Source organism: Prionailurus bengalensis, chromosome D3 (genome assembly GCF_016509475.1).
Source record: "Prionailurus bengalensis isolate Pbe53 chromosome D3, Fcat_Pben_1.1_paternal_pri, whole genome shotgun sequence".
Lineage (NCBI taxonomy): Eukaryota > Metazoa > Chordata > Mammalia > Carnivora > Felidae > Prionailurus > Prionailurus bengalensis.
In genome coordinates, this window is record NC_057356.1 from 18,728,450 (window position 1) to 18,752,064 (window position 23,615).

Below are 23,615 nucleotides of genomic sequence, written 5' to 3' on the forward strand. Positions count from 1 at the left end.
AGGCAGGGGCTACGCATAAAATTGTATCAGGGCAATTATGACACCAACCGGTATCATTTATCAAGTTCCCACAATGTGCTGGCCCTGGGCTAAGGCAGCTGTCAATAACAAATTCGTACTATCATCCCTATTTCACAGATAGGAAAATTAAAGCTCAGTGACACGAAATGATTCAGAGCTACACAGAGGCTGCTTCCTTCATACGGGGCTGGCCTTGAAAAATAAAAGGAATACCAAAAAAAAAAAAAAAAGCTAGTGCTGTTCCATCAGACAAATGTATTCCAGCAGGTGGAAGCAGGCTGAACGACTTGAATGGGAGGTTCTGGAACAGAATTCCATTTTTCACCTTCCTCTGCACATAGGAACAGGTCTGTTCGAATAGGGTCTGATGAGCTCACCTGATTGACAAATAGAGCATCCGTGGTAATGGAAGGTCCTGGCCACGCACCTGAAGAGGGCAGACTTACCTGTACAGGTTTCTCTCAGGGTGACGACCTCCAAACTGGGAGGAAGGAGGTAAGCAGAGGCCAGGAGGGCTTAGAAGGGTAAGAGATGTGGTAGTGATGTACTATTTGGGGGGGGGGGGGGTAAAAAACAAAAAGCAAAGCCAAATGAAATTGAATGACAATAATTAAAAGTGTCCCCCTTTCCTCCTGTGGTGGGTGGAATACTGACCTCCAAAGATGTCCACCCCCTAACTCCAGAACCTGTGAACAGGTTACCTTGGCTATGTGGAAGAAGGGGCTTTGCAGAGGTGGTTAAGGTTAAAAACCTTGGGATGGGAAGGTTATCCTGAATCATCCAGGTGGGCACATGAATCCTTAAAAGTGGAGAAGATTCCCCAGCTGAGGCCGAGCAGATGCGGCTGGCGAAGAATGGGCAGAAGGAGATGCTAGGCTGTGGGCTGTGAAGACGAAAGAAAGCCCAGGAACGTGGCAGCCTCCAGAAGCCTGAAGAAGGCAAAGACACCCATTCTTCCCTGGAGCCTCCGGAAATGTAGCCGCGTCGGGAGCTTGAACTTGACTCCTTGAACTCAACCCCGTGAGACTTCTGTCCTACAGAAGTACCTAATGAACATAAAATGTTAGTAACGGAAAAAGGAGTATAAAGCAGAAGGAACTCTCTGTACTATCTTTGCATTTTTCTGTGAATCGAAAACTATTCTAAAGTGTATGAAAAGTACAGATAAGCTTCCAGTTAAATAAGTCACAGGGATGACAAGTACAGCAAAGGGAATACAGTCAATAATATTGTAATAACTTTGGCGGAAGATGGGGACTACACTCATGGTGGTGAGCATTTCGTTACATATTGGATCTGTGTTATACACCTGAAACTAACATGATATTATGTATCAACCATACGTCAATCAATACTTTTTGAATTTAGGGGCACCTGGGTGGCTTAGTCTGTTGAGCCTCTGACTTAGGTTCAGGTCATGATCTTACAGTTTGTGAGTTTGAGCCCCCACATTGGGCTCTCAGCTGTCAGCATGGAACCCACTTCAGATCCTCTGTCCCTCCCCCTCCCCGCCCCTCCCCTGCTTGTGCTTACTTTCTCAAAAATAAATAAACATTAAAAAAATTTTTGAAATTTATTTTTATTTTTTAATTTGATACTTTTTTTTTTTTTTTTAGAGAGACAATGAAAATGCGAGAGGGAGAGAGGGAGAGAGGGAGAGAATCCCAAGCAGGCTTCATGCTCAGTGTGGAGCCTGAATCTGGGCTCAGTCCCACGACCCTTGGATCATGACCTGAGCTGAAGTCAGCATAGGACATTCAACCCACTGAGCCACCCAGGCACCCCAAAACTTTTTTTTCAATGTTTATTTATTTTTGAGAGAGACAGACAGAGCGTGAGCAAGAGAGGAGCAGAGAGAGAGAGGGGAGGCACAGAATCTGAAGCAGGCTCCAGGCTCTGAGCTGTCAGCACAGAGCCCATCCGATGTGGGGCTCGAACCCATGAATCACGAGATCATGACCTGAGCCGAAGTCGGACACTTAACCGACTGAGCCCCCCAGGTGCCCCCCAAAGTTTTTTAATTAAAGAGATAAACTACCAAAAATGGGAAAGAATACAGATGCCCAGACCCCACCCCTGACCACCTACATCAGAACCTGTCTCCGGGATCAAGCATGAGGATTTAAAAAAATTTCTCTAGGTGATCCAGACCTGCAGCCAAGGTTGAAAGCCATTCATGCATTGAAAGTACCTCATAAAGTCTAAGGCACGATGGAAGTGCAGGTTGTTATGATTAACCAACCAATGCCTTATTTTTTTGTTAATTACACAAGCAACAGCGACCATCATAAATTCAAAAACCTGGAGGGAAATAAAAATTCAAATCACCCTGAATCCTGCCCCCTAGTGATATCCACTGTTTCTGGTGAATGCCATTTTACACTTTTTTTTTCTCACAGATACCTACATTTATGATTATTCCCATTGTTGTTATTAAAACACAAAACTGGGGCTCCAGCAGGCAGCCTCGTAGCCCCAGGATCTCTGAGCTGCTGGCCTACTTCAGCATCCGGGAGGATGGGGAGCCCAGCCCAGGTGAGAAGAGAGCAGCTGGGTGGCTGGTGTTGAAATTCCGTGAAACCCCAGCATAGACCCATGTGCCTTGGCAATGACACCTGCTAATTAAGTGAGGGCACAGCATGGCCTCCAGCACTGTCACGTTTCAGCCAACGGGGAGCTGCTCCCATGCGGCCACACCATCTCCCCGGTCCTGTTTTCTCCTGCCCTGCTAGGACACCCAGAGACACAAGTCCAAGAACAGCCCTCCTCACCGCGCTGGCCCAGGGCCCAGCATGTACGGCATCCACCTGCCTGGATTTCCCCTCTCAGCCCCCTGTGGGCCATAGTCATCAACCTGTCACTAAATATTTAACATCGTTGAACTCTTTAAATGGCCCAGCTGGTCCACATCTGCCGGCCTCTTTTAAGAGCTACACCTGCAAGTCACAGGCTCTTGGAAAAGCAGTCTGAAGAGGGATCGTAAGCTCTGGGGGTTGTGTGGAAATCCTGGCTCTCCTAGTCCTTGCTGTGTGACCTCAAGAAAGTGACTTGACTTCTCCAGGGTCTCAGTTCCCTCGTGTACAGAATGGAGGCAGGACTCCCGCGGGAGGGAGGCTTAAATGAGTATTCCAGCAACGTGAGTTCTGTTTTTTCTTTTTGCTTTTGATATCATGCTCCCGCCCCCCCCCCTTTTTTAAGTTTATTTATTTTAGAGAGAGAGCATGAACAGGGGAGGGGCAGAGAGAGAGAGAGACAGAGACAGAGAGAGAGAGAATCCCAAGCAGGCCCTGCACTACCAGCGCGAAGCCTGGTGCAGGGCTCAAACTCACTAACGGTGAAATCACGGCCTGAGCTGAAACGAAGAGTTGGATGCTTAACTGACTGAGCCACCCAGGCGCCCCTCCCCTTTTCTTCTTCTGAAGAAGGGATTGAAATGCAGGGAATCTACTCATTCATTCTCAACAAATACTACGGTGAGCCTACCATGTGCTGGATGCCAAGACAACAGCAGGGAAGCCCTCCCTGATCTTCTCTAATGACATCAAGTTGCCTGGCCTCAGGACACCCTGCATCCACGTGACATCACAAACTCTCAGCCACTCGTCACTCCCTGGATGCACTCTGCTCTCGTGACTCCGGCCTGCTCCTCGGTCAGCTGCCTCAATCTAGAATGTCCTTTCCTCACCTTTACACCATCAAGTTAACACCCAAGTCCTTCCAGACTCCTCCATCCCCGCAACTCCTCTGAGATGCCGTTCTGACCCACAACTGAGCTGGGGGCACTGCCCCAAATGCCCATCCTCCTGGGCCTTCCCAGCCCACTGCAACCCACACTGGACCGCAAGTTCCTAAGAAGGGGGGACCCCAGCTAATCGCCACGTGCCCAGGTGCTGGACCATGTGGCAAATGTTCAATAAGTATTGCCAAGACAACAGCAGCTTCAGAGCAGGGCTTCCGCCACCCTCCCCAGGCAAGGGATGCCACTTTCTGAGGCTCAGTTTAGTCAACTTTAAAATGGGAATAATAAACGGTGCCTGGCAGGCTTAGTCGGAGCATGAGACTCTTGATCTTGGGGTTATGAGTTCAAGCCCCACCATTGGGTATACGGTGGGTATAAAAATAAAATCTTAAAAAAATAAAATGGGAATGATAAAATATCTCACAGGGGTTCTGGGAGGATCAAAGGAAAAGATACTTGTAAAGATGCTTAATGAGCTACAGGTAGCTATGTAACCATGAGGGTAGAGGTTGACTAAGTGGGAGTCCAGTGGGGATGACTGTTGAGCAGAAGAGACCTAGAGACCATGGCCTGGGGACCAGGCTAGTCAAGCCCTAAGCCCTGGAATCCCACTAATGGAGCTTGTTTGGTCCTTTAAGGCCATCATACAGATAAGAAAACCTAGGACCAGGTGGCAAAGGGGACTCACTCAAGAGTCACAAAATCAGGACCTGAAGCCAGGTCTCCCCCTACCCAATTCACTTATTTCTGAAGTTCCTACCACATTCACAGAGACCCACCAATAAGCATTTATGTCTTGGGTTCTTTTGCTGGACTGACCCCCAGTGGGTTGCTGCCTGCCCTGCCCACTGGGGACACGATATGGAAAAGGCCTTGAGCTTGGCCAAAGGGGTAGGCACCAACAGAAGGGTAACGCTGGGGAATCTCACGCACGGGGCAGGGCAGACCCTGAGTCAACTAAGTAAAGGGAGATGTATAAAAAGAGTACTTACCTGAGATTGACCAGGTGGTTTCCACCGAAACTTCATTTCGTCTCACAAGGACAACCTAACCCTAACCCAACAGCACTGGTGGTATTCTTGTTCAAGGATAAACTGAGGCACATTCTAATTTTTCAAGAGTTTATTTGGGCATATATTTTAACTGGGTGATGCCACACCAAAGGTGGGTAGGAGCTCTCTGCCACCAGGCAGGAGCTGGGGGAGAGCTTTCTTTTTACAAAGAAGACACGGAAACAAAGCAAGGAAATAATTTTATTGGCTGCCACATAGGTAGTTGTTTTATCTGGGAAAGGCTAGGTGGCTGTTTGTGATTGGTTGTCCTTACATTTAATTTTCTCAGACTCTAGGGGCACCTGGGTGACTCAGTCACTTAAGGGTCCAACTTCAGCTCAGGTCATGGTTTCACTATCTGTGGGTTCGAGGCCTGTGTCGAGCTCTGTGTTGACAGCTCAGAGCCTGGAGCCTGCTTGGGATTCTGTGTCTCCCGTTCTATCTCTGCCCTTCCCCCACTTGTACGCACGAGCTCTCTCTTTCTCAAAGATGAATAAACGTTAATCTTCTCAGATTCTAGGGCCTTGATTCTGGCTTAGGTTTCAGTTTGCGTCCTAAGCAAGAAAGGCATCAGGGCTGTCCTGGTCTAATGGTATCTTTGTTCAATTACTTCATATTCTCATTTCACAGAGAGATGAAGTGACATGCCCAAGACCCCACAAGTAGCTTGGCGGAGGTTGGAATAGAGGCCAAAGTGTTCAAGATACTTCACCGCACCAGAAAAAACAGATGAACAAGAATGAAGGGAGCAATGAAGGGAATTAAATACAAAGAATGGGAAAATGAAAGAAAAGAGGATGAATGAGTGAAGTTTATTATTATTATTATTATTTTTTTGGTAAACTTATTTAAAAAATAAAAATTTGTAAAACTAAGTACGCCCAACGTGGGTCTTGAACTCATGACCCTGACATCAAGAGTCGCATGCTCTAGGTTCACCTTAATTATCTTTTTCACACATAAAACAATACGTGTAACACATGTGGGTCAGAAAACACCAATAGAACCAACACTCTGGAACTCACCACCAAGCGAAAGACAATCGTTTCCAATAACGTGTATCTATTTAGGCCAGCGGTTTTCCGAGCTGGTTGCACACTGAGTGCCCCTGGGGAGCTAAGACAACCTCTGACACCCTGAGAACCTGATGGGACTCGTCTGGAGTTTGGTCTGTATTTATTTATTTTTACTTCTTTAACATCTAGACTTAAGCCTTCCCCAGGTGATTCTCGTGTGCAGCCAGGTTTGAGAACCACTGATTTATATTCTCCTCCCCTGTCGTATCCCCCTGACTTCCCTCCACCCTCACCTACATTCCCCTCACCCCCCACCCCCCCCCACCCCACCCCCCCCGACACACACACTCCAGGTAACCACCACCCTGAATTTTGAGTAGTAGTGACTGGATGCCTTTACCCTCCTCCTTGCTGGTTTCCGGGACCAGCGACGTTTGCGATTGATCTCCCTCCCCCCACGAGAGGGCGCCAGAGAAAAATCACAACCTCCTTTCTGTCTGAGCGTCCGGTATCGCGTTGGAGGCGGCTTGGCCCTCGCGGCGCTCCGTCATCGGTCTGTTGCCCCGGCAACAAGCGGCGAAACCGCCGGAGTTGGTGCTGGGCGGCCCCGGAAGCGTGCCCGCGGGACCTGTCGGGCTTGGTTGGGGCATGCGGGAGCTCGGCGGGGGCAGTCTTCGAGAACTCCGGGGCGCGGAGAAACGTGAGTCGGGCATTGGGCTCGGCCGGAGCCGGCGTGGGGGTCCGAACGGGCCGGAGCCGGCGTGGGGGCCCGAACGCGCGGAGCTCGGCCGCCGTGGCCCGGTGTTGGCGGGAACCGCGGCGGTCGCCGGGGGACCGGCCGTCGAGTCCTCACTGTTCCCTGCGCACTCTGGGTCCGACGCTTTGCTCTGCAAAGCGTACGTGGATGTGAAGGCTGCGTGAAGGATGCGACTGATGCGGGATCGGAGTCTTGTTTCTTGATTCCCGGCGGAAAGCTTTTCCGCGGGCGGCTTGCAGGGAAGGAAAAAATCATGTCAGGCGCGCCACAGGTTTAAGACAGGTTATCAAGGGGCACCTGCGGGCCACGTTTGGTCCATAGACGTAGATTATTTCCCCCCAGGTCTGAGCACTGAGTTTGAGGCTTGGCCTGGACCCAGACAGACGTTCCGTAAGCACTGTCGTAACCAGGCACAGTGTAGACCCTGCCCAGGAGGACAGCTCTGGGGTCAGGGAACGTGTACGGAGTAAGACTGCTCTCTGCTTTCAAGTCTCCAGTTATGGCCCCATTTGCTCCGTGACCCGGGCAAATCGATTTCTTCCTGGGTCTCAGTTTCTCCATCTGTAAGATGAGGGCAGGCGAGGCCGCTCCCTGGGGGCTGCCAGAGCCAGGGCTTGTTGGTCCCAACAGGCAGACTCTTGACTGGGCCCTGGCCTGAGACTGATATGAATTAGGATCCCACCTCTTTTATTGCCTCTCCTTCCTGGCTCTGTGGTCTTGGGCAAGTCACTTTACCATTTCGAACTTAAGTTTCTTCACCTGCCAAATAATGGAGTGATTATAACAGTGAAAAAGATCATTCATATATGTCAAGAGCTTGGTACATTTTTGTTCCTGAGATTATTATTCCTGTTACTTTGTGGGGAGCATAGAAAGCCCCAAGTGCTTGGTCCAGCATTGCTAGGACTGGTTCCCGGTCTTCGTTTGTAGCGCCCTTGATGATGTCTGGCTCACAGCTGAGTGGAGTCCAGGCTTATTTAAAGTGATGTTTTGCAGGAGCACCTGGGTGGCTCAGTCTGTTGAGCATGTGACTCACGATTTCAGTCAGGTCATGATCCCAGAGTGGTGGGATGGAGGCCTGTATCTGGCTCCGTGCTGAGCATGGAGTCTGCTTGAGACTTTTTCTCTCTTTCTCTCTGACCCTCTCCCCGGCTCACACTCTTTCTCTCTAAAAAAATTTAAAAACAGTGATGATTTGCAGACTTGATGGCACATGATTTTTAAAATGCTGATGCCTAGGGTGCCTGGCTGGCTCAGGGGGAAGAGCATGCTAGTCTTGATCGTAGGGTTGTGAGTTCGAGTTCCACGTTGGGTGTAGAGATTACTTTAAAAAAAAAAATTAGGGGCGCCTGGGTGGCGCAGTCGGTTAAGCGTCCGACTTCAGCCAGGTCACGATCTTGCGGTCCGTGAGTTCGAGCCCCGTGTCGGGCTCTGGGCTGATGGCTCAGAGCCTGGAGCCTGTTTCCGATTCTGTGTCTCCCTCTCTCTCTGCCCCTCCCCCGTTCATGCTCTGTCTCTCTCTGTCCCAAAAATAAATAAACGTTGAAAAAAAAAATTTAAAAATAAATAAACGTTGAAAAAAAATTAAAAAAAAAAAATTAAAAATGCTGATGCCTGGGAGCCTGAGCTAAGACTTCTTTGATGTCATTGGTCTGGAGTGGGGTGATTCCAGGGGGCAGCCAAGGGATGAGGACCACTCATTAGGGGGCTGCAGGAGGCTCATTTTCCTACCATTGCTACCATTCCTCAGATGGCACTCCCTACGCTGCCTTCCCAATGGAGCAGCCGGAGGCTCCTGGACCAGCAGATGGCCCGACAGCGACACCGAGAGCAGGAGGCCCGGCTTCGGCAGCAGTGGGACCAGAACAGCCGCTACTTCAAGATGTCTGATATCTGTAGCTCCAAACAGGCAGAGTGGAGCTCCAAGACGTCCTACCAGCGAAGGTAACTGCAGTGACCTTGATGGGATGGAGGCAGGAAACCACTTGTTGTTCAGGGGATGTGGCTGTAAGAACTAAGAACCCCATGGCTAATCAGCATGTTTGCTTGAGGAAGTTGCATAGATTGCATGCATGGTGATGTTTTCCAACTGAAAATTGAAAAAAAAGATCATCAGTGAATAATACATTTGCATTGAAAAAGAGAAAACAATAAGAAATATGTGTAGAACCTGGAAGTCTTCTTGTAACCCCATGTCCCCAGAGAGAATCACAGTGAACAGTCTGATACACCTGTCCTCCCATGCTTTTCCCCATTTGTGTGTGTATAAATATTCGCACACACACACGTCCATTTTTGCAGAAATACATGTAAAAAACATGAAAGTTAAAAGCATGGGCTTTGGAGTCAGACAAACCCAGATGGAATTCCTGACTGTCACTTGCTATATGAATGAGCCTCAGTTTCCTCATCAGTGAAGTGGGGCTAAAACAGAACCTACTTTGTTGGGTGTGTGATTAATAGAAAGCTATCCCTAGCTATAATACCTAGTATATAGGAATTGCTCAAACAATACTAGCTAGTACTGTTACCACACGCATATGTGAGACCACTGTACATTTTCTTTTTCTTTTCTTTCTTTCTTTTTTTTTTTTTTTGTAGTTTATTATTTTTGAGAGAGAGCGAGAGCGAGAGCGCAAGCAGGGGAGGGGCAGAGAGAGAGAGGGAGATCATGGCCTGAGCCGAAGTCTGACGCTCAGCCAACTGAGCCGCCAGGGCGCCCCCGCTGTACATTTTCTTTCTTTCTTTTTTTTTTTTTTTGAAATGTTTGATTTATTTTTGAGACAGAGAGACAGAGCATGAGCAGGTGAGGGGCAGAGAGAGAGGGAGACACAGAATCCGAAGCAGGCTCCAGGCTCTGAGCTGTCAGCACAGGACCCAGCGCAGGGCTCGAACTCACGAACCACGGGATCATGACCTGAGCCAAAGTTGGACGCTCAACCGACTGAGCCACCCAGGCGCCCCCAATGTACATTTTCTTATGGCAAAAGCAAGATTCTGTCGTGCACGGTGGTCTGTGACCCGCTGTCTTCACTTTAGCCGGAAGACACTTTACCGTGTCACTGCGTCATGTCCACCTCAGCCTCTCTTACCCACGGCAGAGAGTGTGCCACGTGTGGCTGTAGTGTGACTGACATGGGGAGGGCTCCTTCTCACCCAGCATGCATGCCTATCAGCGTGAGAAGCTGAAGGAGGAGAAGCGGAAGCAGCTGGAAGCCAGGCGGGAGAGACTGAGGCAGCTGCTGCTGGAGGAGCAGGCCCTGCTGGCCAGACAACTGGAGGAGCTAAGGCTAAGCATGGACTCGAGGGAAGGCAGACTCCGAGAGCGGCATGGCGATCTCAAGTCGGCCCGAGAAGAGCAAAGGAAACTGGTAACTCCTCCTAGCCCTTCTGGAGCCTACGGAGCAGGAGCGTCCCCAGCCCGTCAGTGACACACACACGGGGTCCCTGGGCACACTGGTCTGATGAGACAATGGTAAACTCCAGAGCCTGCAGGGCGAGGTGCTTTGTGCTACGTTGTTCTCCATGTGTGTTTTGCACGAGTCACCTCAGGTCATTACATCCGAGTCCTTTGTCTTTATATCAGTCCTGTGGCCCCAGCAGGCTGCGCACTGGTCTGTTTGATCTTCCAAGTAGCTGTGGGGAATGGTGAGCCCCAGTCTGTGTTTTTAAGCCTGCTGTATATTTTGAAGCAGATTGTCACATCTGGGACCCATCTGTAGCATCAGATCTTGGCGCCCTTCCATCACCACTGTGGGAGTCATTTGTCAGAGCTGTCTGGTTCCACTCTGGTGTCTCCCAGAGCCAGGGATGCAAGGCAGGCAGTAGGTCCGAAGGGCAGGCGGTGACAGCGTGCCAGCCGAGGGGCTCTCTGCCTCAGCTGACCGCCACTGTGGGTTATCCAAAATGTGAATGAATTTGAAAAGTGACATCAGGCTTCCCTCTTTGTGTTTCCTTGACAGATTGCCGAACAGCTTCTGTATGAACACTGGAAGAAGAACAACCCCAAACTTCGAGAGGTGAAAACCAGCGAGATCCTTTGCTTTGCCTAAGTAGATAAAATCATGTTTCTCCTCTTGTTTTTGAACTTGCATCTCTTGCTGGGGTGGAACAGAGAACACCCCGGCCACCTGAACGATGCCACATGCAGATCTGGTTTCTTGGGTGTTCAGCCAATACTTATTGAACATTTGCCACATGGTCCAGCACCTGGGCACGTGGCGATTAGCTGGGGTCCCCCCTTCTTAGGAACTTGCGATCCAGTGTGGGTTGCAGTGGGCTGGGAAGGCCCAGGAGGATGGGCATTTGGGGCAGTGCCCCCAGCTCAGTTGTGGGTCAGAGCGGCATCTCAGAGGAGTTGCGGGGATGGAGGAGTCTGGAAGGACTTGGGTGTTAACTTGATGGTGTAAAGGTGAGGAAAGGACATTCTAGATTGAGGCAGCTGACCGAGGAGCAGGCCGGAGTCACGAGAGCAGAGTGCATCCAGGGAGTGACGAGTGGCTGAGAGTTTGTGATGTCATATGGCGAGCAGGGGCTGCAAGAGTTGAGGCTGGTGAGGCACGTGGGCCTGGACCCCAGCCCGCCCTGTGTGGCCTTCTCCTGGAAGCGCTGGGGAGCACCTGGATGATTTTAAGCAGGGCTGTGGCAGCACCCTGGCCGCATTTCAGCGAGCAGTAGCTTTGGCAGCAGTGTTGAGGTGAGCAGGGGGTGGTGAGACCAGGGCAGTGACGGCGGAGACCAGAACAGGGTGGCAGGAGAAAGGAGGACAAATATGCAAGATCCTGGGGCAGGTGGGGGGCGGTCTGGCTTGGGTGGCATCGTTCTGTGGAGACGGGCCTAAAGGAAGATGATCCGTGATGATTTCATTGATGTATTTTAACTTAAATTTTGCATATATGTTTGGTGGCATTAATTTATTTGTAATTATATTTAGAAAATTGCCAGCCACTAAGTAATAGAACAATTTGGTGCTTTTGAGCCTTGTGCAGTTAGCACTAAGCCATGGCAGGTCTCCTTTCCCTGGCCATTTGAGCGTTTAGGTGGGTGCTCCAAAGTCTTTTACTCAGAAATGTTTATTTAGAACACTCAAGTTGGTTGCGGATGTTTCCATTTGTAAGTTGAGAAAGAGATTAAAAATTTTTATAAACAATTTCCCAAACAAAAGCTTTTGGATAGAGTTCCAGTTCATTTTCTGATCCAACAGATTCGCTAAACCCATATCTCTTCTTAATAACCCCAAATGTGTTACATCTGTTGCTGTGGGGAGTACATGTTTATACAGCCACCGCTTCGCAGAGGATGTTTCGAGGAGCCAGGCAAAAGGCTGAGTCTGGGCCTCACCCAGCTCCTGCTGTTCTGGGCCCTGGCATGCTTCAGACCAACCAGGGGTGGCCTCTGAGATCGTATTTCCATTCCAGTGTCTGCTGACCTGCCCCCGCACAACCCCCAGGGTACTGGGAGAAAAGTTTGTGTTCCTTTGTTACAACTCCTCAGATCTGTTTCAAACTGCCTGGTCCTTTGGTTTACTAACTGAGTTGCGTTCCAAATGTATATGTTGGGGTCATCTTGTGCTCCCTTGTAAGATACCTGGGCCCCTCTGAGTCCTTGCCTAGGGAACTTCTGGTCACCTGCCAAGGCGTAGCACTGTGCTCTGCAGCGTCCATCTGTCGGATGAACCCGTGAGGAAATGAACATTCTCTGCCTTCTCACCCTCAGATTGAATCAGCCCTTCACAAGGAGCACGTGATAAACTCTTGGAAAATGCAGAAAGAAGAAAAAAAACAGGTGTGGTATATGACTCTGGAAATAGTCCTACATGGCATGGTGCAAGTGCTGTGACTCCAGGTCTCTCAAGTTTTCTTGTTCTGCATGTTAATGAGTCCAGTCCAGGAACAGACTTTATCTCAGTTAACTTTAACATATTAAAAGCAGACGTCTGTTGCTCCTACATGTACGAGAATCCTTTCCGATCATCCCCAGGGCAGAATAACACCAGTGGCCAGCCACTGGCAGGTGGAAGGTGCATCTTAAAGGTTGCTTTTGCTGCTGGCAGTCTCTTTTGATGTCGCACGCTCATAAACTCTCAACCCGGGCTGACAGCAGCAACTCTGGGGACAAAAGTTCACACCTCCGTGAACCCACAGCTTTGCCTCTGGGTTCATTGGGGAGACTTTTGGAAGGGAAGGAATCCTGACATTGTTGAGCCCCTCCTCTGTGCCGGGCACCGTGCTGAGTACTTCCCCAGCATCACCTCTGAGGGAAGGATCACTCCATGGTTCCCACTGTGAGAACAGAGCCGGGGAAGACGCACCCTCACCCGGGGTCACACAGCTGAAAAGTGGCATGACCTCCTCTGTTGTAGACACGTTGGAATGAGGAACAGCGGCGGGGAGCTGGGTCTTTGCTGGCTATGTGACAGATTCTGACCTCCTGTGTTCATCTGACCCCATGTAGCAAGAAGCCACCCAAGAGGAAGAGAACAAACGGTATGAAAATGAATATGAAAGGGCCCGAAGGGAAGCACTGGAGCGGATGAAAGCAGAAGAGGAGAAGAGGCGGTTGGAGGGCAAACTCCAGGCTGAGGCGCTGCTCCAGCAGGTGGAGGAGCTGAAGCTGAAGGAGTTGGAGGTGAGGGCATGGCCTCCTCCTGCAGCCGCTTGCCGTTATAAAGCAGGCATTTAGGAAGCGGCACCAAAAAGACCATATTGGGGAGGGGTGGTTCTAAGAAATGCAACAGTGCTGGGTTTTCCCTTTGGACACATACTCCTCGCCGTGGTTTTTCCATCCCCCTAGGTTGTGCGTCCAGATCCTAGAATGTTCACAATATGGAGCTAATAGCTGTTCTCTTATGTATGTTTTAGGCTCTGTGTGAGAGCCTTCTTAGAACTTGGATTTTCCTGGGGCACCTGGATGGCTCCATTGGTTGAGTGTCCAACTCTTGATTTCGGCTCAGGTCATGATCCCAGCGTTGTGGGATCAAGCCCCACGTCAGGCTGCATGCTGAGCATGGAGCCGGATTGGGATTCATTCATTCATTCATTCATTCATTCTCTCTCTCTCTCTCTCTCTCTGCCCTTCTGACCCTATACCCAACCCACATGTGCTCTCTCTCAAAATTAAAAAAAAAAAAAGGAACTTGGATTATCCAGTGCACTAAGTAGACTTGACTTAGTCTGACGTTCTAGCATGCAGCTACAGCTCTCCCCAGCTAGCATGTTTTGGATCTCAAGGCATAAACCATGAAGTCTTTGGTTTCGGAGGCTGTTCTGAGAATACTGTGCAGTCTCTCTGAGCTAGATACCTGGGCTAGATTTTCCCATCTGGCTGAGGGAAAGCCCGTCCTTCCTTAGGCCCAAATGATTCCAGAACCAGATCCTTAATGCCCACTATCTGCTAGATGCTGAGCACTGAGCTGGGTGCTAGAGATACAGCTGTGAGCAAGACCCATCCATGGTCCTGGCCTTCATGGCAGGAACCGTGCCAGGTGCGGAAGGGAATTAAGTTATAGGAAGGTGTGAACAAGTACAGGGTCCTGCAGGAGCATGGAGCATGGATCTGATCCTTGTCCACAGGCCTGGGAAAGGCTCTTGCAGGAAGCGAGTGCGCTGGGCCAAAAGGGCTCAGAGCCCAGAGGTAAGAGGGAGTTCTGATCACCAGGTGGCCGGGCCAGCCCTGTTGCCTGGCATCTGCCAAAAATGCACATGAAGAGTGAAGGAAGCTCCGTTTCTGATGACCTTAACTGGGTGCACTGTTGTCACCACAGGCCACCAAACTGAAGAAGGAGCAGGAGAATCTGCTGAAGCAGCGGTGGGAGCTGGAGAGGCTGGAGGAAGAGAGGGAGCAGATGGCAGCCTTCCGGCAGAAGGCGGAGCTGGGGTGTGTGCACCCAGACGGGCAAGCCTTGTGCTTTCTCAGACTTGCATTGCTGTCCCAAACCAGAAAGATCTGTAGTAAGTAGCTATCTGGCCCCTGCTAATCGTTCATAAGACACTGAAGGCAGACCGTATTTTGCTCCTTTCTAGACGTTTCTTGAGACATCAGTATAATGTGCAACTCAATAGGCGTGCACAGCAGATCCAAGAGGAACTGGTAAGTCTGAGTCAGCCTGGCATTTCTTTCACCCTTTTTGGAAGAAAATGCTTTCCATCGCTCAGAATGAGTGCGTTCTTGCAAGAATATCACACTAGGGGAGATTCCCCCTTGATGAGCTTGTGACCCCCACCCCTCCCCAGGGGGTCTGCTTTGTTGTATATTCTAGATACATTTACCCAGCACACACAGAGGGCAGTGGTGGGGTTCTTTAAAACCTGAGGTGGCATTCCTCAGCACAGTCACCTAACAGTAAACCTAAAATCCTTGGAATGAGCTTGTTCTTTTTACTGGCTGCTCAGTGTTCCTGTCAGGTATGTCGATGGGCTCTCTAGTGGCACGGGGACAGGGATAGTGAATAAGAGAACCCGCCTACCTCTATCCCTGCCCGCTACCGTCAGGGTGGTCCAGGGGTGGCAGCGCCACTGCTGTTCCTGAGTACATTTTTCCATCCCAGGACCTCCCAAGTCCCTTGTTCTTTACTGCATCTCACTGTGGACATGTCCACTACAGCCAGTTCCCTACCGATGCGTATTTGGGTCATTTTTGTTTTTCCTCTACGGGACCTCTGCAGTGAGCATTTTGTGCATTTGGTTTTGTGCCTTTGGGTCTCTAGTCCATATTCTTAGAAGTGAAACTGTTGTCCAGCCGTGTTCTCAAAAGCTGTGCTACCAGGCATGTCCGAGGGCAGGGACAGGTGCGTGGTGGCAAAGAGGCCTCTCCTGCGTTATTTTAAACCACTCCTAAGTGGTTATACCCTGATTCTTCCCAACTCTATGTAGGGAAGCTTTGGAAGCATCAGGAACGTCTGCTGTCAGTGCTGAGTGCAGAAAGGGGACGCTGTGGGAGCTGCGGTGTGTGTGTGTGGGGGGTGCTGTGGCTGCAGAGGGGCGCCCACCGCGCTTCCTCCTCCACCCTCTAGGAGGCGGACAAGCGCATCCTGCAAGCGCTCCTGGAGAAGGAGGATGAGAACCAGCGAGAGCACCTGGCCAGGCGGGAGCAGGCCGTGGCCGACGCGGCGTGGATGAAGCAGGCCATCGAGGAGCAGCTGCAGCTGGAGAGGGAGCGGGAGGCAGAGCTGCAGCTGCTGTTGAGGTGAGAGGCGATGCCTGCCTGGGCTGGACCCTCCCAGCCTCTGCTCTGGTCCCTTATGTCTCCGCAGGCCACCACCAGGGTCTCCTGTTGTCCCTGAAGCATCCGTCCTTGTTAATCTGCCCATGGGGAGGAGCACATGTTTGCTAGCAGACCCGGCTTGCAGGGGTGTTTCCCTTGTTATTTAAGGTGGAAATCACTAGGGTTTAGAGTAAGGATCTGTTCATTTAAGATCTTAGAAATTTGAAAGGAAATTGTTACAAATTATGGAGATGCTGAATGCTTCTTAGGTCTTTTTTAAATGGGTCTGGATCCTAAAAATCTAGTAGATTGAAAAAATTGAATAACATGTCACATTTATTGGGCACTTCTTGTGGGTCAGACACCGTGCAGAGCGCTTTACCATCCTCCTCTTATTTAATCCTGATATCCATCCACAGGGTAGGTACTCAGGTCACTTGAGGAGGTCACTGACTTGCCTCAGGCCACAGGGCGAGCTAGCAGTGACCCCAGGAGCAAAGTGACAGAGCTCAGGCACAGCAGGGCTCCTCTGCCTCTCCAGGGTCCTGGTGGCTTCATTTGCCATGGTGTCTAAATGGCCTGGGTGCAAGCCATCACAATTGTGTTTTGTAAGGAGGTGGGAGCATAAGCCAGGCAACTTAAAGTACTTCCTGTAGGAGTACTCTCCATGAGCTAGTCCAGAGTTGTAAACTGTGAAGAGTTTGCGCGCAGAAGTGGGTTTGAAGGTTGGCCCTATGGAACGTGTGTACCTGATGCGCTGGAGCCCTGTCACGTCTTTAGTTCTCGTCTGCCATCGGTGGTGGCAAGGAGCCTGCTGTCATCCACTCTGTGTTCCCAGGGAAGAGGCCAAGGAAATGTGGGAAAAGAGAGAGGCGGAGTGGGCCCGAGAGAGGAGCGCACGAGACAGACTGATGAGCGAGGTAATCCTGGCTGCGAGCGCGTACTGACCCTGCCAAATGTTCTGGAACACAGGCCTCTCTGCTTATTTTAAATAGACTTATTTAAAAAAAAAATTTTTTTTTTTATGTTCTTGAGAGAGAGAGAGAGAGACAGAGCATGAGCAGGGGAAGGGCAGAGAGAGAGGGAGACACAGAATCCAAAGCAGCTTCCAGGCTCCCAGCTATCAGCACAGAGCTTGATGTGGAGCTGGAACTCACAAACCACGAAATCATGACCTGAGCCGAAGTTGGGCGCTTAACCATCTGAGCCACCCAGACGCTCCTGTTAAATAGACTTCTAATGTCATTGTGAAAGTAGTATCAGCTTTTTAGAAGAAAATTCAGGAGTACAGGAAGTAAGAACAAAGTCACCCAGGTCCCCATTATTTGCATAGTCGCTGTTACTCTGTGTCCTTCCACTCTGTGTGGAAACATGCAAACATGTCTTTCTGCATATTCCTTATTATACTATCTGTTGAGTTCCAGCATTCTAATGCACTATTCCATCTCCTTTGTAGATATTTTGATGATATCACACTTAATATATCACGTTGGTGTACTGTGGGGTTTTTTTCCTATTCCCCTCTTGTGGGTGTTCTTTTTATTCTGATTTTTATTCTGATTTATTCCTGAGGTGTTACAAGAAACATTGCAGTGAACATCTTGGTTCATAAGGCTTTCCATTTTTAGGAAATGGAAATTTCCTAAAAAAAATCCTATTTAGGATTTTTTTCTTTGGGGTGCATAACCAGAAGTGGACTCTTGAAAGAACACAACTCGTCAGTATTTAAGTAATGCGTTAAGACGTACCCCAATTTAAAAGGAATGAGGGGCACCTGGGTGGCTTATTTGGTAGGACACGTGGCTTGTGATCCCAGGGTCATGAGTTTGAGCCTGCATTGGGTGTGGAGATTACTTAGTTAAAAAAAAAAAAAAAAAAAAAATTTTTTTTAAAGAAATCTTTTAGAAAAAATCTTTCATTATCCATGTATTGAAAATTAAAGTGGCTTAAAAATGGAAATATTTGGTGCATGTCATTTTGGAATCTGTGGGAAGTCCGGTCCCAGTGGGGCTCTCTCCCTTCTGTGAATACCGGTACTCTGCAACACCTTTGATTTTCCCTATTAAAAACGTTTCTCCTCTTGTGTTGAGCACTGGGTGTGATATGTAATTGATGAATCACTAAATTCTACTCCTGAAACCAATATTACACTATATGTTAACTAGAATTTAAATACAAATTTGAAAATGAAAAACAAAATTCCTCCTAGTTGTGGCCACTTCACGTATCCTGTCCCGGGAGCATAACTGTTGGGTACGGCAAGTGGCTTCCCACTGTTCTTGATTCTTGAGTCCTGACTGCTCTGGATGTGATCCTGTGCTGTGGCCAGGTCTCAAGCCCAGCAAGGTTTCTGCAAGTATTTAGATCCCGAAGGTTGAGGGGATGACCCAGATTACTTCTGGTCATCTGTGTGGCTTGTGGTTTCTTTCTTTTTCTGGAACCTACCGAGAGGGAGTGAGGCTCACAAGCTTGTTGCTGTTTCTGTGCCTGGGGAGGGAGCTCCATCCGCCTCCTTGGATCTTGTCAGTGCCCAGCTGTCTCTCCCTAACGCGTGGTCTGTGTGCATTTTCTGTGTGGTGGGGACGGTTGGGAAGCCGGGCTGATGTTGCATGGGCCAATGCTGTGATCTGACTTGCCTTCACGTGGGGTATTTGGGCCTGAGGCTGAGGATGAGGCTCAGGCAACTGTAGCCTGTCCACAGCTTGTGGAATAGGGAACTGCTAAGTCGAACTGAAATCTGCCCTTTGCCTTCCTGCTGAGGGTAGGTTCTGACCGGGAGACAACAACAAATACAAGCAAAGCTTGAACAAAACCTACGGGCACAAGAGGAATCCCTGAGACACCGGGAGCAACTTATTCGAAATCTTGAGGAGGTCAGAGAGTCAGCTCGTCGTGAGAAAGAGGAGAGCAAAGAACTGAAATCGGCCAGGAAACAGGAGCTGGAGGCCCAGGTGGGCTGAGCCTGGTGGGGGAGGAAGCCTCAGCAGGGGAATGTGAGCGCCAGGCCACTTGCTGTGGCCTCTGCACCGTTATGGCACCGGATGTGGGGACCCTTGATGTATTTCCACATCCAGGCACTAAGACCTTGTCCGAGAGGCCCACATTTGTGAACTCAGTGCACCCATTTCATTTCCAGCTGAAACCCCGACCCTCCTGATTCGTTCCGGTGCCACTCCAGGTCCTCCATGTGTGTGGGAGCGAGGCTGCTGTGCCTACCTGTCATCCCTCTCCTGTCTGCCTCCACAGGCATGTGGCTCGCTGGGCCACCGTTCTCTGTTCAGTTTGGAACCTGGTAGAGAACACAGAATCTTCCAAGCACGTGGCCACACCCGGAGCTTTTCACAAGCTGCACATTACCATGCGTGCAACCTTTCCAGTCTCATCAGTGCCCTTCCCTCTTGCACTTGCCATCACTGTGCCTTAGCTTGGATTCTCTGACTGGGGCAGATCCACAGGCTTTCCCTCGTGACCTGAAGCAGGGCTCTGCCCCGGGAGCTCGGTCCCGGCTGACTTTGTTCTTGGTGGCCAGGTTGCAGAGCGCCAGCTGCGGGCATGGGAAGAGGACCAGCAGGAGGAAGAGGAAGAAGAGGAGGCCAGGCAGGCAGAGCAGTTCACTGACGCCTTACTGCAGCAGGAGGTGAAGACGATGGCCAAGCAGAGTTCCTGGCCCAAGGTGAGGAGTCTGAAGGGCACAGGCTGCTGGCGCCCAGCCTGGCCCCTGCTGTCCCAGGCCTGTTTGTAGCCCCAACCTAAGCTCCGCTTCCCAGCCAGCTCAGATTCCTCCCTCGTTCCTCTTCTCTTGTGTTTCTCCCTTCTCGACCAGTCGGGAGCCTCGACATGTATCTTAGCCCTTGTTTTGGCCTCAGACAGCCCTTGAGGAGACTTTACTCTGGGCCCTGAGTGCTGAGGTGCATGTCATTTGGCCCTGTTTGGGACCAGGAGCCATCTAAGAGCTCTGGCACGGCAGGGGAGAGGTGAAGAGGCAGCTGTCCAGACAGTAGTGCCCGGGAGAGCAGGGGCCTGGTTTCCCTTCCTCTCAGCACCTCTGGTTGCCCCTCCCCTCCCTGATCCCCTTGTCCTCTTCCATCCTTCCCTGTCCTTGGAAGTACGTGAGAGGCCCCTGTGCACGACGCACAGAGAAGCGAGGGTTGTCCCCCTACTCCCAGAGAGCTGGTAACTAATGAAGCCCCTGGGAGCTGGGGGAGGGCCCGGTGGGCATGTTGCGCCTGCCCCTCCTTTACCAGGGCCGCTCGGCCACCCTGGCACTCCAAAGTGCTGCGAGACGAAGAGGCTGGCTCCTTTGTTTTCAGGTGACTCTGGGAAGCCCGCCCACGAGACAGAGCAGGTGCTTCACCTGCCGCAGAACTGCTTTGTCCTCATCGGCTGGGGCTCTTGAGGTGCAGGCTAACATTTTGGCACGACACTTTGGACCTTTCATGTCTTGGGAAGGTCTCAGCGACACACAGTCCCATAATAGACATGTAAAGTCAGATTCTACATCAACGCTAGGAGCTGTGGGCTGTGTCCTAGGACAGGATATATGGTTTCCTGTTGCCTCACCCTAATTGTAAGCTCACTTGACCAGGGATCATTGAGTGCCTCAGGATCAGGTTTTCACGGAGCACATGTGGAAATGTTACAAAAAAGGTAATAAAGTACCTCATTTGTGGTTTAGGGTCCAAGCTTTCTCAGTTGTAAATGAAAACAGCCAACTATGCCAGGCTTTCAGCTCTTATTTCGGTTAGGATCAATTCCCAATGCTCCAGAGACTGCTGATCTAATCAAGCTTCTGTTTTCTTTCTTTTCTCAGCCCTACGGACATCCCAGAATTGCTTGGAACTGACTTTGTTGGTGTTGGAAGCACAGAGTGAGGTCCCTGAGGCCTTTGATATTCAGGCACCAGACAGCTGTACGGTGTTCGGTTCGAGTGTTCGGGTCGCTGTGTAACAGTTCACTGAGCCTGTTGGGGTCCACAGTCAAACAGAGCAAGGGCCTCACCAGCCAGCGTTCTATAGACATGCAGCACCCAGCAGGAGGCCTTTTCCTGCCTTTCAGATCCAAGAAAGGGGCTCTTACAGTCACATGCTGAGAGTGCTGCCACACAGTCCCATGAGAGACCGATAATTGTCAACCTCCAGTAAAGACTCCAGCTGGAGAAATGAGGAAAGTTTCTCAGTTTTTAAACTTGCCACTTAAATTTCACTATTCTGTCGATAACAGACTCCTAAGTGTCAGTTCAGTTTCTTTCACAGTTTATTAATTTAGTGGCCCCAAAAGGATCATGTCTTATTTTCTGGAAGAAGAAAAGCTGTGTACTCTGAGACAGTCTGATGTGCTCCACGGATGCTTTCCGGAAGGGTGTCGAGAAATAGGTCTTTCCTCCTTTAGGAAACGTGGTGGAATTTCCATGGAGCACTCTGTGTGGTGATCCCAACACGTATGTTAGTTACTAAGCCCCAAAAGGGGGCCTCAAAAGGCCACCTGGTTGGCTAATGTTTTGGCACGACACTTTGGACCTCTTGTGTCTTGGAAGAAGGTCTCAGCTACAGGCAGCCTTGTAGGATTTATGTGCCCAGAGGAAGGGGCACGGGGCCTGAAGACTAGATCACACTCAACCAGATCGGCCAGAACTTTCTCCTCCCACTGTTCTAACAATGTGACACAGTTCTAGATTAATCTCTACAAATAGCTACAAGTTCCTTGCAGCAATAACCCTATTTTTATTTGTTTTTTTTTTTCATATTCTTCCTCTGAGGTTTCAGTTTTCATTATACTGTTTAAGGTTCCACATTTCAGTAAATTATAGCTAATTATAGATAGGGCTGTGTGCCAGGTTGTTAAAAACCAGAGTTTATTTTTTAAAAATCCTGAGTGTAAAGGCTGCATTGCCTTTCACATCCATTGTGCTATAAAAACAAACGGAGCAGCAAACTGCATCCTTAATCTGTTTTTCGTTTTCTTGTCTTGAATTTCTTTGGATAGGACCCCCTGAGCACCACTTTCGTTATGCTTGCTCATATTTGCTTCCTCCATTTCAGATGTTCGTTTATCGTGAAATAAAGTTTTGGTCTGACAGCATGGCTTCCAGACTTTGTTACTGTTGCTTGTATTAATTATCGCAAAGTGGGTTGTATGGAATGATAGATTTTTACTGATTTAATCCATCTATCCTACAGCTTTCCATATTTTCTATGACTGCTCACATTTTCTAGGTTCTACTCATTTTTCTTGTGAAAGTGGTGTTGTCTCCCATCCAATTTCCACTGGATCCTCTTTTAAGTAAACCACAGGGAATTATTAGGAATCCTATACTGTCTGAGCTCCAGTACAGAGTAGATGTGGACAGATGGGAGATAAGAACATAAATATTTACTGAATATTTTTTATTTCTTTGAATATCTTGTTTTTGAAGCCTGCTGGTAATATTCCTTATCGGCACTAAAAATCTGTGTTGTGCTGGTTCTCTACCCTAATTCAGTTGGTTAAGCGTCAGACTCTCGGTTTCAGTTCATGTCATGATTTCATAGTTTGGTTGGTGGGATCCAGCCCTGCCTTGCTTGGGCTCCAGGCTGACTGCAGGGAGCCTGCTTGGGATTCTCTCTCTCTGCCCCTCCCCCGCTATCTATCTCTGAAAAGAAAGAAACAAAAAATAAATGTTTCTTTAAAGGAAAAAAAAATTCCTAACCTCGGCCAAAATAATTGTTTCTAAGTTTAGAGCTCCCAGGATAGCCCACACAGTCCTCTTGTCTCATGTATAGTTTGTGCTGTGATTACGTATGTATATCGGCTTTATTGTTTTTAAGCACCTTTTTCTACTCCCTGTAAAACTAGTGATTTCTTAGGTTATTCTTCACAGATCTTCTGCGCAGTTCAGTTCCTTTAGAACAGATGGTGCAGAAGCCACTACTAATATAAAATGCTTATTTTTTGTATTTTTACTCTTTCTGCTCATTCAGCACATATTCTGGGTTAATTCTTGAGAAGGGTGTAAGGTCTGTGTCTGGATTCATGTGTTTTTGGCCTGTAGGTGTCCAGTTGTTCCAACACCATCTGTTGTATGGACTTTCCTCCTTTGTCAAAGATCAGTTGACTGTATTTATGTCAGTGTATTTCTGGGCTCCTCACTCTGTTCCATTGATCTGTTTATTCTTTCGCCAATACCACAAACTTCTATAATCAATACCACTGTCTTGATTACTGTTGCTTTATTGTAAATCTTGAAGTCAGGTAGTAGAATTTGTTCTTTTCCTTCAATATTATGTTGGGTCTTTTGCCTTTGCACATCAACTTTAGAATCATTTGTTCAATATCCACAAAAGAACTCGCTGGAATTTTTTTATTTTTAAGTAGTCTCTGTACCCAACATGGCACTCCAACTTGCAACCCCGAGAAGAAGAGTCGGTCGCACGCTCCACTGACTGAACCAGCCAAGTGCTCCAGTTGCTGGGATTTTGACTGGGACTGTATTGAATCTTTAGATCAAGTTGGGAAGAAATGACATCTTAATCTTCCTATCCATGGACGTGGAATATTTCTCCATTTCTTTCTTTCAGAAATTTCATTCATCAGAATTTTGTAGTTTTCCTCATCTAGCTCTTATGTTATTTTTTTTTAGGATTTATACCTACAGTATTTCATTTTTGGGTGCTAATGTAAATGGTACTGTGTTTTAAATTTCAAATTCCACCTCTTCATTGCTAATGTATAGGAAGATAATTCATATTTGTACATTAACTTTGTATCCTGTACCTTGCTATAATTGCTTATTAGTTCCAGGAGGTGTTTTGTTAATTCTTTCAGATTTCCTACATAGAGATGATCATGTCATC

The 23,615-nt window shown here is 49.0% G+C and overlaps 1 protein-coding gene across 1 annotated transcript; it reads left to right on the forward strand.

Annotated features, from left to right (window-relative positions):
- Positions 1-6,387: 6,387 nt before the first annotated feature.
- On the forward strand, positions 6,388-21,861 carry LOC122470358 (trichoplein keratin filament binding). Its single transcript, XM_043557864.1, has 13 exons — positions 6,388-6,528; positions 8,336-8,529; positions 9,746-9,956; positions 10,548-10,604; positions 12,301-12,369; positions 13,039-13,212; positions 14,348-14,460; positions 14,607-14,673; positions 15,596-15,768; positions 16,625-16,706; positions 18,552-18,737; positions 19,316-19,459; positions 20,597-21,861. The coding sequence occupies exons 2-13, from the start codon at positions 8,336-8,338 to the stop codon at positions 20,627-20,629; spliced, it is 1,503 nt and encodes a 500-aa protein (XP_043413799.1). The 5' UTR covers positions 6,388-6,528; the 3' UTR covers positions 20,630-21,861.
- Positions 21,862-23,615: the final 1,754 nt, after the last annotated feature.